At 41.0% G+C, this 13,545-nt stretch overlaps 1 protein-coding gene across 1 annotated transcript in view; it reads right to left on the reverse strand.

Annotated features, from left to right (window-relative positions):
* LOC138852025 (alpha-2-macroglobulin receptor-associated protein-like) overlaps nt 1-13,236 on the reverse strand; it is a 32,176-nt gene extending 18,940 nt beyond the window's left edge. Inside the window, exon 1 of the mRNA XM_070081639.1 lies at nt 12,884-13,236. Coding sequence (XP_069937740.1) covers nt 12,884-13,142 — 259 coding nt within the window. The 5' untranslated portion in view covers nt 13,143-13,236. The remainder of the gene's footprint in view (nt 1-12,883) is intronic.
* Between the last annotated feature and the right edge of the window lie 309 nt (nt 13,237-13,545).

The raw sequence follows: 13,545 nt of genomic DNA on the forward strand, positions 1-13,545 counted from the left end.
AACAAGTTAAGGAAGCAGTATTGTAATATATTTCCCTACAATATATTGGGGCACCAAACATTCACGGTTTTTCAACATTCGCGAGGCTCTTGATCCCCTAACCCTCGCGAATGTTGAGGGAGACCTGTACTTATTTTCAATGAAAATATTTAAAAAATACCACAAAATAACAATGAAATACCAAAAAGTTTCATGGAGCTTGTATGAACGATGCTCAACGAATGAAAGGTGATAAGAGACTGAGCACGTGATGCTTTGTTTTCGCTGGACTTTGTCCAGATGAACCGTTTATTTTAGGTCAAATATCAGGGTAACGTCTGAATACCGAGTCAAATTTTTCTCAAAAAAATTAGGCAAATATCAAGTTCTATGAACATAGGCATGCACAAATACTCAGGTTCCATTGTACTAGAATGCAAATGACACTACATGTATATGCATAATTTTTCTAGGTTTCAAATTTGCCACATGCTGCCATTTTGGACTTAGCTGTGTCTTTTGGGTCAGTAGCTACCTCGTAATGCCAGGAGCAAGGGGCTTGTAACCCTTTTTCCTGTATAAATTACTAAATTTAAAAAGAGAAACTTTCCTTTTTCTTTTTGGGCGACCCTGCCTCGGTGGGATATGGCCGGTTTGTTGAAAGAAATGAAAGCTACCTCATGCCTCCCAAGAAAAAAATCCAGGCCACATGGGTATGTACAGGGCATCATGGGTAATATCACCCACTAAACATAGGCTCACAATGGTAGACTGACACACCAACCTTTCTCGAGAGTGAAATACGAGAAATACCTCTGTCACATTGAGGAATGTGATAAGAGGAGGGTCTTTCAGGTTTTGAAGAGGACAGCAATGGTAATCCAGCCAGGACTGACAGAAGTGCCACTGCAACAAGATATGGCAGTGTCATCAACCTTTGGGGATGACACTGAAGACAGTACAGTGGTCACTGAAATTACGATGGGCTGGAGTTGCTACGACCTGAAGTTATGATTTACCCTCGGTGAAATTTTGCTTAGAGTTGTGATTAAAAATTGGAGATACAATATGTGTAGCACAATGGTGTGACTGTTGTAGGTTGCATCCTGAGAAACAAGATGAACATAATTTTCCAAAATGCTCTGCATAACCAGGGGATATCTATGTACAGTAGTATGCCAATGATGTCAGTTAGGTCTAATAGTTATATCATGTACCTGTAGAAATAAAGATTATTATTATTCCCAGCCATACAGCCGAGTGCATCCACTCACACCTCCCTTGACAGAGTTGAAAGAATCTTTCCTTCTTAAGCCATGCATGTCGAAAGGGGTGGCTAAAATGCCAGGAGCAAGGGGCTAGTAATCCCTTCTCCTGTATAAATTACTAAAATTAAAATGCACAAAAACTTTCCTTTCATCTTCTTTGGGTTATCCTGTCTTGATGGGAGACTGCTGGCGTTGAAAAAAAAATACTATTATTACATTACTGTATTATTATGGTCAGCACGCTTGGGTGGGCCTTGGCCAACCAGTCATTTGGTAGCTTGCCTTTTAGGAAGCATTTAAGCCAATAGGAGACTCTTGTTCTTGTGTGGGTGGGCCTTAGCCAACTAGTGATACGGTAGTTTGCCTCTTGGAGAGTTTCTGAGCCAACTGGAGTGGAAGTCTGTAAGGGTGGCTTAGCAGTCAATCAGCAATGAGGGTTGAATGTCTCTATTTTAGCATCCCAGCCAATAGCAGAGTTTGTACTAAAATTTATTTGTTTATCCTTGTTTGAAGGTATCACGACTTTCCCACAATAACTCTGATATACCCTCGATGAGTTCTGAGTTTTTCTACTCCTGGAGCCCGGCCATGGGCCAGGTTTGTCTAGTGCTTGTCTGCTCAACCAGGCTGCTTGGTGTTGGTGGCCCACTGACCACACATATCCATCACAGCCTGGTTGATCTGGAACCTAGTGAAAATACTTGTCCAGTTTCCTCTTGAAGACTTCTATAGTTGTCCAAGCAGTGTTTCTGATATCTTCTGGCAAGATGCTGAATAGTCTGGGGCCACGGATATTGATAAAGTGTTCCCTTATTGTGCCCTATGCACATCTGTTTCGCTGGGTTTATTTTGCACTTCCTCCCATATATCTCACATCAATATGCTATGGAAGTATGCAGATTTGGGACAAGGACCTCAAATATTTTCCAGGTATATATTTACCCTTCATAATTCCACTTGTATCATAATTACACCATCTTTTGCATTACCAAGTCATCATACCTCCTAAAATGCACAGAAATTAGTGCATACCCCTAAAAGGCAAAAAATTAGTGTACGAGTATGGCTTTCCACAATCATCCATCTCTGCTATTATCAAGCAGATAGAAATAATAAAGAATATTAACCCTTAAACTGTCCAAATGTAGATCTACGTTCACTTGCGTGGCGCTCCAAATATTTTGAAAAATAATTTTTTTTTTTTTAAATGAAAATCACATTTTTCTAAATTTTTGGGTCAGTACTTACCGAGATATAAGACCGTGAACTTGGCTCTGGATGCTCACATGACGGCAACATCAACTCCTGAGGCTTGCAGAAGTGTTGCCGATATACTTTTTTTTTTTCCAACAAGTCGGCCGTCTCCCATCGAGGTAGGGTGACCCAAAAAAGAAAGAAAATCCCCGAAAAGAAAATACTTTCATCATCATTCAACACTTTCACCTCACTCACACAATCACTGTTTTCGCAGAGGTGCTCAGAATACAACAGTTTAGAAGCATATACATATAAAGATACACAACATATCCCTCCAAACTGCTAATATCCCAAACCCCACCTTTAGAGTGCAGGCACTGTACTTCCCATTTCCAGGACTCAAGTCCGGCTATATAAAAATAACCGGTTTCCCTGAAGCCCTTCACTAAATATTACCCTGCTCACACTTCAACAGCTCGTCAGGTCCCAAATACCATTCGTCTCCATTCACTCCTATCTAACACACTCATGCACGCTTGCTGGAAGTCCAAGCCCTTCACCCACAAAACCTCCTTTACCCCCTCCCTCCAACCTTTTCGAGAACGACCCCTACCCCGCCTTCCTTCTCCTACAGATTTATATGCTCTCCATGTCATTCTACTTTGATCTGTTCTCTCTAAATGATCAAACCACCTCAACAACCCCTCTTCAGCCCTCTGACTAATACTTTTATTAACTCCACACCTTCTCCTAATTTCCACACTCCGAATTTTCTGCATAATATTCACACCACACGTTGCCCTTAAACAAGACATCTCCACTGCCTCCAACCGCCTCCTCGCTGCAGCATTTACAACCCAAGCTTCACACCCATATAAGAGTGTTGGTACTACTAAACTTTCATACATTCCCTTTTTTGCCTCCATAGATAACGTTTTTTGTCTCCACATATAATAAACGCACCACTTGCCTTTTTTCCTTCATTAATTCTATGATTAACCTCATCCTTCATAAATCCATCCACTGATAATTACAATTTATAATAGTTCTTGTGATTTCATAGCCAATCTTTGTTCTGACACTAATATTAAGTACTGAAATAGTACTCAAATAGTCACAATCACATTGACAGGTGAACATTTACACCTGCCTGGGTTATTTACTATTGTCTAGAAATATATACAAAGTATTTATAGGTCCCAGCAATGTTTTAGATACCCTGGCATATACCTTGAAGCATGGTGTTATGAAAGGCATCCCTATACTGTTGATAGCCCAGTGACATCTGATAAATGCCCACTGCTCCAGCTAACCCTCGCAGTATTTGTTATCACTGTTACACACAAACATGTCTCATCTCTCTGTCTATCTGCCTTTCTGTCTCTGTCTGCCTGTCTCTGCTTATCTGTCTTTCTGTCTGCCTGGGGTATATGTATAGGAAACTCCTTGAAGAATGGTGTTATGACAACTATTGACAGCCCAGTGACATTTGATAAATGGGCGCTCAGAGAATCCTGGCTTTATTTGTTTTCACTGATATACACAAACATTTTTGTCTGTGTCTGTCTATCTATCTTTGCCTGGAATTTTTGGGTTATCCTAGGTAATTTTCACTATGTATAATAACTGTACTTGTGCGTGCATGTGAGAGAGAGAGAGACAGATAGACAGAGATATAAACAGATACAGAGATATAGACAGAGACAGCCAAAGCCAGCCAGCCAGCCGGCCAGCCGACCATCCAGCCAGCCTGCCGAATACATATGACCCACCTAGTCAGGTCACATCCACTGAAGGAAGAAGCACATCAGACCTAGTAGCACAAGCTAGTCAGGTCCAACTCACACCCACCCACACTCACTCATGTATTTAGCTAACCCTCGCTGTATTTATCACAGTTACACACAAACATATCTGTCTGTCTATCTGTATGTCTGTCTGTATCTGTCTTTGTCTGCCTGTCTCTGCTTATCTGTCTTTCTGTTTGCCTGGAGTATACGTATATGAAACTCCTTGAAGAATGGTGTTATGACAACTGTTGACAGCCCAGTGACATTTGATAAATGGGCACTCGGGAGAACCCTGGCTTTATTTGTTTTCACTGAAACACACAAACATGTTTGTCTGTCTGTCTGTCTGTCTGTCTGTCTATCTGTCTGTCTGTATCTATCTATGATTATCTTCGCCTGGAATTTTTGGGTTATCCTAGGTAATTTTTTTTTTTTCAACAAGTCGGCAGTCTCCCACCGAGGAAGGGTGACCCAAAAAAGAAAGAAAATCCCCAAAAAGAAAATGCTTTCATCATCATTCAACACTTTCACCACACTCACACATAATCACTGTTTTTGCAGAGGTGCTCAGAATACAACAGTTTAGAAGCATATACATATAAAGATACACAACATATCCCTCCAAACTGCCAATATCCCAAAACCCCTCCTTTAAAGTGCAGGCATTGTACTTCCCATTTCCAGGACTCAAGTAATTTACACTATGTATAATAACTGTACTTATGTGGACATGTGAGACAGGGATACAGAGATATAGATATATACAGATAAAGTTATAGACAGAGACAGCCAGAGACAGCCAAAGCAAGCCAGCCAGCCAGCCAGTCGACCAGCCTGCCAAATACAAGAGAACATAAGAAAGAAGGAATGCTGCAGCAGGCCTACTGGCCCATGCAAGGCAGGTCCATGTCACCCCGTCCTCCCCAACTTAGACCAATGACCTACCTAGTCAGGTCACATCCACTGAAGGAAGGAGAATGACATCAGACCTGGTAGCACAAGCTAGTCAGGTCCAGCTCACACCCACCCACACTCACTCATATATTTATCTAACCTATTTTTACTTTCCTCTTAAAATGGGAGTGTTAGTGCGACATGGCATTAGTGAATCCCTGGTGTTTGCCATGCTATTTGCTCTAGCTGGTGCTCAACTGAACTGGTGCTCCAACAAGGTACTAAGTGCTTTCAGATTATTTTAATACTGCGCACACTGAGTGCACAGACCCATTCTTTCATGTCTAGGTGACTCAAGCCTATTGTGCTAAATTTGAAGGAATGAAAAATAAAACGTTGATCTACATTCGGAGCGCTACACGAGCAAAAGTATATCTATGTTTGGACAGTTTAAGGGTTAAAATGGCTGACAAATATAAGCTAGTGAAAAAAGGCAGATAAATTATCTGAGATGGAAAGACTGTTATCATGGATGAGTGAGCAGACGAGATATACAGTGCCTGCAAGATATATCCACGAGCATGCACATCCAAGGCACAGTATGAGTTGCATTTCTGGGATTTTGGAACAAATTACCATAAAAGAATGTACTCTGGGGTTTGAGTTACAATAGTTTGGAGGCAAGATACATTCTCTGGATTTGGAAAAGGTGTATGACAGGGTGGATAGGGGGGCAATGTGGCAGATGTTGCAGGTGTATGGTATAGGAGGTAGGTTACTGAAAGCAGTGAAGAGTTTTTATGAGGAGAGTGAGGCTCAGGTTAGAGTATGTAGGAAAGCGGGAGATTATTTCCCAGTAAAAATAGGCCTTAGACACGGATGTGTGATGTCACCATGGTTGTTCAATATATTTACAAATGGGGTTGTAAGAGAAGTGAATGCGAGGGTCTTGGCAAGAGGTGTGGAGTCAAGATAAAGAACCAAACACGAAGTGAGAGTTGTCACAGTTGCTCTTTGCTGATGGCACTGTGCTCTTGGGAGATTCTGAAGAGAAGCTGCAGAGGTTGGTGGATGAATTTGGTAGGGTATGAAAAAGAAGAAAAATAAAAGTGAATATAGGAAAGAGTAAGTTTATGAGGATAACAAAAAGATTGTGTGACAAAAGACTGGATATCAGATTGGAGGGAGAGAGTATGGAGGAGGTGAATGTATTCAGATATTTGGGAGTAGACATGTCAGCAGATGGGTCTATGAAAGATGAAGTGAATCACAGAATTGACGAGAGGAAAAGGGTGAGCGGTGCGCTTAGGAGTCTGTGGAGACAAAGAACTTTTGTCCTTGGAAACAAAGAAGGAATGTATGAGAGTATAGTTTTACCAATGCTTTTATCTGGGTGTGAAGCATGGGTGATAAACATTGCAGTGAGGAGAAGGCTGGAGGCAGTGATGTCATGTCTGAGGGCAATGTGTGGTGTGAATAAAATGCAGATAATTCATAGTTTGGAAGTTAAGAGGAGGTGTGGGATTGCCAAAACTGCTGTCCAGAGGGCTGAGGAAGGGTTGTTGAGGTGGTTCAGACATGTAGAGAGAATGGAACAAAACAGAATGATTTCAAGAGTGTATAAATCTGCAGTGGAGGGAAGGTGGGGTAGGGGTCGGCCTAGGAATGGTTGGAGGGAGGGGGTAAAGGAAGTTTTGTGTGCGAGGGGCTTGGACTTCCAGCAAGCACGTGTGAGCGTATTTTATAGGAGTGAATGGAGACAAATGGTTTTTACTACTTGACCTGCTGTTGGAGTGTGAGCAAAGTAACATTTATGGAGGGATTCAGGGAAACCGGCAGGCTGGACTCAAGTCCTGGAGATGGGAAGTACACTCTGAAGGAGGAGTGTAAATGTTGCAGTTTTATAAACTCTAGTGTAAAGCACCCCTCTGGGAAGACAGTGATGGAGTGAATGATGATGAAAGCTTTTCATTTTTGGGCCACCCTGCCTTGGTGGGAATCTGCCAATGTGTTAATAAAAAAAAAATATAATTCAAGGGGCCACTGTATACCTGGAGAGGGTTTCAGGGATCAACACCCTCACAGCCCGGGTTGAAACCAGGCCTCATGGTGAATCAGGGTCTGATCAACCAGGCTGTTACCACTGGCTGCATGCAAACTGGCGTACGAACCACAGCCCAGCTGGTCAGGTACTGACTTTAGGTGCCTGTCCAGTGCCTTCTTGAAGACAGAAAGGGGTCTACTGGTGCCAAATCAAGTGATGGTGATGCAGAATATTCATACCAGGTCTGATTCTGTCTTGTCATATGGTAATACATCCAGATAGGATGATACTGTTGGAAGACAGTGACTGTGACATTATTGTTTTTTTCACTGGTATTTGAAAAATACATGCAGCACCAACACCAGTTGTGACATCAGCTGTGGCAGCACCAACAGCAGCACCAGCTGTTTACTTGGAGAGGGTTTCGGGGGTTAATGCCCCCGCAGCCCAGTCTGAGACCAGGCCTCATGGTGGATCAGGGTCTGATCAACCAGGCTGTTACTGCTGGCCATACACAAGCTGTGCCAACACCAACAACAGTGACAAAACAATCTGACATTGTCAGTCATGACATTCCTACCAGCCATTTTATTAATGCCAAATTATTTGTTTCCACTTTTTTTTATTGTTTTCCATGTGTAACGCTATATAAACTAGTTTCTTATATACCAGATGTGTTTCAAGGTGTTTTAGTACTGTACTTCACACAAGGAAAAATGTATAGCCTAGTACTGTTTCACTTGGAATATACAGTATAAATTGGTACAATTTTCATTTTACTGCTTTGGTCTTTTAACACAATACCCAAGAAATACTTATGATATTACAATTCTTTCGATATATAACAGTCTTAAAAATATGGAAATATATAAATCATACTGACTATCTGGCTATCCTATGTTGTTATATTTAGGTTTGATGGAATATCTTGAGTTATATTAACGATGTGGATGTAGTGCGGATGACAAGAAACAGATGATTGCTGATGTTATGAATGAAAAGAAGTTGGATGTCCTGGCCCTAAGCGAAACAAAGCTGAAGGGGGTAGGGGAGTTTCAGTGGGGGGAAATAAATGGGATTAAATCTGGAGTATCTGAGAGAGTTAGAGCAAAGGAAGGGGTAGCAATAATGTTGAATGATCAGTTATGGAAGGAGAAAAGAGAATATGAATGTGTAAATTCAAGAATTATGTGGATTAAAGTAAAGGTTGGATGCGAGAAGTGGGTCATAATAAGCGTATATGCACCTGGAGAAGAGAGGAATGCAGAGGAGAGAGATTTTGGGAGATGTTAAGTGAATGTATAGGGGCCTTTGAACCAAGTGAGAGAGTAATTGTAGTAGGGGACCTGAATGCTAAAGTAGGAGAAACTTTTAGAGAGGGTGTGGTAGGTAAGTTTGGGGTGCCAGGTGTAAATGATAATGGGAGCCCTTTGATTGAACTTTGTATAGAAAGGGGTTTAGTTATAGGTAATACATATTTTAAGAAAAAGATGATAAATAAGTATACAAGATATGATGTAGGACGAAATGACAGTAGTTTGTTGAATTATGTATTGGTAGATAAAAGACTGTTGAGTAGACTTCAAGATGTACATGTTTATAGAGGGGCCACAGATATATCAGATCACTTTCTAGTTGTAGCTACACTGAGAGTAAAAGGTAGATGGGATACAAGGAGAATAGAAGTATCAGGGAAGAGAGAGGTGAAGGTTTATAAACTAAAAGAGGAGGCAGTTAGGGTAAGATATAAACAGCTATTGGAGGATAGATGGGCTAATGAGAGCATAGGCAATGGGGTCGAAGAGGTATGGGGTAGGTTTAAAAATGTAGTGTTAGAGTGTTCAGCAGAAGTTTGTGGTTACAGGAAAGTGGGTGCGGGAGGGAAGAGAAGCGATTGGTGGAATGATGATGTAAAGAGAGTGGTAAGGGAGAAAAAGTTAACATATGAGAAGTTTTTAGAAAGTAGAAGTGATGCAAGGAGGGAAGAGTATATGGAGAAAAAGAGAGAGGTTAAGAGAGTGGTGAAGCAATGTAAAAAGAGAGCAAATGAGAGAGTGGGTGAGATGTTATCAACAAATTTTGTTGAAAATAAGAAAAAGTTTTGGAGTGAGATTAACAAGTTAAGAAAGCCTAGAGAACAAATGGATTTGTCAGTTAAAAATAGGAGAGGAGAGTTATTAAATGGAGAGTTAGAGGTATTGGGAAGATGGAGGGAATATTTTGAGGAATTGTTAAATGTTGATGAAAATAGGGAAGCTGTGATTTTGTATATAGGACAAGGAGGAATAACATCTTGTAGGAGTGAGGAAGAGCCAGTTGTGAGTGTGGGGGAAGTTCGTGAGGCAGTAGGTAAAATGAAAGGGGGTAAGGCAGCCGGAATTGATGGGATAAAGATAGAAATGTTAAAAGCAGGTGGGGATATAGTTTTGGAGTGGTTGGTGCAATTATTTAATAAATGTATGGAAGAGGGTAAGGTACCTAGGGATTGGCAGAGAGCATGCATAGTTCCTTTGTATAAAGGCAAAGGGGATAAAAGAGAGTGCAAAAATTATAAGGGGATAAGTCTGCTGAGTATACCTGGTAAAGTGTATAGTAGAGTTATTATTGAAAGAATTAAGAGTAAGACGGAGAATAGGATAGCAGATGAACAAGGAGGCTTTAGGAAAGGTAGGGGGTGTGTGGACCAGGTGTTTACAGTGAAACATATAAGTGAACAGTATTTAGATAAGGCTAAAGAGGTCTTTGTGGCATTTATGGATTTGGAAAAGGCGTATGACAGGGTGGATAGGGGGGCAATGTGGCAGATGTTGCAAGTGTATGGTGTAGGAGGTAGGTTACTGAAAGCAGTGAAGAGTTTTTACGAGGATAGTGAGGCTCAAGTTAGAGTATGTAGGAAAGAGGGAAATTTTTTCCCAGTAAAAGTAGGCCTTAGACAAGGATGTGTGATGTCACCGTGGTTGTTTAATATATTTATAGATGGGGTTGTAAGAGAAGTAAATGCGAGGGTCTTGGCAAGAGGCGTGGAGTTAAAAGATAAAGAATCACACACAAAGTGGGAGTTGTCACAGCTGCTCTTTGCTGATGACACTGTGCTCTTGGGAGATTCTGAAGAGAAGTTGCAGAGATTGGTGGATGAATTTGGTAGGGTGTGCAAAAGAAGAAAATTAAAGGTGAATACAGGAAAGAGTAAGGTTATGAGGATAACAAAAAGATTAGGTGATGAAAGATTGAATATCAGATTGGAGGGAGAGAGTATGGAGGAGGTGAATGTATTCAGATATTTGGGAGTGGACGTGTCAGCGGATGGGTCTATGAAAGATGAGGTGAATCATAGAATTGATGAGGGGAAAAGAGTGAGTGATGCACTTAGGAGTCTGTGGAGACAAAGAACTTTGTCCTTGGAGGCAAAGAGGGGAATGTATGAGAGTATAGTTTTACCAACGCTCTTATATGGGTGTGAGGCATGGGTGATGAATGTTGCAGCGAGGAGAAGGCTGGAGGCAGTGGAGATGTCATGTCTGAGGGCAATGTGTGGTGTGAATATAATGCAGAGAATTCATAGTTTGGAAGTTAGGAGGAGGTGCGGGATTACCAAAACTGTTGTCCAGAGGGCTGAGGAAGGGTTGTTGAGGTGGTTCGGACATGTAGAGAGAATGGAGCGAAACAGAATGACTTCAAGAGTGTATCAGTCTGTAGTGGAAGGAAGGCGGGGTAGGGGTCGGCCTAGGAAAGGTTGGAGAGAGGGGGTAAAGGAGGTTTTGTGTGCGAGGGGCTTGGACTTCCAGCAGGCATGCGTGAGCGTGTTTGATAGGAGTGAATGGAGACAAATGGTTTTTAATACTTGACGTGCTGTTGGAGTGTGAGCAAAGTAACAATTATGAAGGGGTTCAGGGAAACCGGCAGGCTGGACTTGAGTCCTGGAGATGGGAAGTACAGTGCCTGCACTCTGAAGGAGGGGGTGTTAATGTTGCAGTTTAAAAACTGTAGTGTAAAGCACCCTTCTGGCAAGACAGTGATGGAGTGAATGATGGTGAAAGTTTTTCTTTTTCGGGCCACCCTGCCTTGGTGGGAATCGGCCAGTGTGATAATAATAATAATAAATATTAACGAAGTGATTACTATGTCCCTACCACCTGTATACCATCAAGACCACTGTCTAACATATATTTAAAAGGAAATTTTATGTAACGACTGTTTCAATAATTGTTAGCCGGACTCGAGTCCTGAAAGTGAGAAGTACAATGCCTGCACTTTAAAGGAGAAGTTTGAGATATTGGCAGTTAGGAGAGACTTTTAAACTGTCGTGTCTGAGTGCCTTGCAAAGACAGTGATTATGCATGAGTGATGGTGAAAGTATTGAATGATGAAAGTATTTACACAGTGTACTTTTTGGCTGAATTAAACTGTTAGTATCATGAAACTGAAATAAATATGAAATCAATAAGGCATCTTCCTACCAGTTTCCCACCTGTTTGCTGGTAAGGAAGCTGGTGGTGGAACAATTGGTAGTTTTCATTACTGACTTATGCTAGCTAGACTTACCCATGATGCACTGCACAGACCCAACTGGTCTTAGAATTTTTTTCAGAGGCATGAAGAGATTGATAGAGACTCAAACAGTTGACCCGAGGTCAAAAATTTTGGTAGATGGCATGAATGAAGGTGTGAAAAATTATGCATGCTAGCACTTAAGACACATCTTGGTACCTGCGTACTAGTATGATGGTCAAAGTATGTCTTCTTTCTTTCAACGCACTGGCCGTATCCCACCGAGGCGGGGTGGCCCAAAAGAAAAAATGGAAACTTCTCCTTTCAAATTTAGTAATATATACAGGAGAAGAGGTTACTAGCCCCTTGCTCCCGGCATTTTAGTCGCCTCTTACAACACGCATGGCTTACGGAGGAAGAATTCTGTTCCACTTCCCCATGGAGATAAGAGGAAATAAACATGAACAAGAACTAGAAAGAAAATAGAAGAAAACCCAGAGGGGTATGTATATATATGCTTGTACATGTATGTAGTGTGACCCAAGTGTAAATAGAAGTAGCAAGACGTACCTGAAATCTTGCATGGTCATGAGACAGAAAAAAGGACACCAGCAATCCTACCATCATGTAAAACAATTACAGGCTTTCGTTTTACACTCACTTGGCAGGACAGTAGTACCTCCCTGGGCGGTTGCTGTCTACCAACCTACTACCTACAATGTATGTATAGGGGTTAAAAACAATGAGGTGTTTTGCAGACATCCTGAGGCAACCACTACATTTCTCATTTAATTTTCTACATATTTAGTGCCTGACAACTTCACAATAATACCATATTGAGAACATTTTTTTTTTAAATGTGAAATTAACTTTTAAAATTCTGTGAAAGCAAATTTATTTTGATATAAATATTCAAAATTAGTATAAATTTATACAACTTTAATTCTAGAAACAGTGCAAGCACCTAATAAATGTTAGCATACAGCCTAAAGGTTTACTGATAATTCTTAAAGCAAATTAAAAAACTTGTTGAAACACAATTTTTAATCTCCCTGAAGAAAAGACAACTGCAAACTCTGTAAAACACTTTCATAACAAAAGCTTGCTGTGCGCCTGTCTTTTCTTCAATAGTCAGCAGTACACCTTTGTATCTAGTTTAACTTGTGAAAAGATGTGATAATGCAGAACATAACTGCAGTCTTGCAAAATCTTTCAACCATTACCTGTAAATCCAGAACTTTCTGCCTTAACCCACAACTTGTTTAGCTTTTTATCCTTGAACACAGCTTTAAGAATCTTCTGGTCAGTCACTTCATTCAAATAAGGCTCCTTACTAGATGTTTTATTATCTCGAAGGTCATCACTCAGGTTATATCTCACCATGATACCTGTAAAAGCAATTACCAAATAAATGTCTACAATTACCAAATAAATGTCTCTGGTCACCTCTGGGTGAGCCAGAGAAGGAAATGAATTAGCCATCAATCAATCAATCATTATCTTGCCAGAAGTGTGCTGACATCACAATTCAGATTACCCTCTAACTGCAACATCCACACCCATCCTCCATATTGCAGGCATTGCCCCTTCCACCTCTAGGACTCAAATCCAACTAACTGGTTTCCCTGAATCCTTTCACAAATATTAAGTTTCTCACTCCCCAACAGTATACCCACTAAAAACCACTTGTCTCCATTCACTCCTAATGCATTTATACAAGCCTGCTGGATTCCCAAACCCCTAAAACTCAAAGCCTCTTTTACACCTTCCCTCCAACTGCTCTTGGGATGACTACTATCCCTCCTTCCTTCCACCCCAGATTTATGCACCCTCTTCATCATCTTATCACAATCCATCCTCTCCACATGCTCAAACCATCTCAGCA

Source organism: Cherax quadricarinatus, unplaced genomic scaffold (assembly GCF_038502225.1).
Source record: "Cherax quadricarinatus isolate ZL_2023a unplaced genomic scaffold, ASM3850222v1 Contig3450, whole genome shotgun sequence".
Classification (NCBI taxonomy): Eukaryota; Metazoa; Arthropoda; class Malacostraca; order Decapoda; family Parastacidae; genus Cherax; species Cherax quadricarinatus.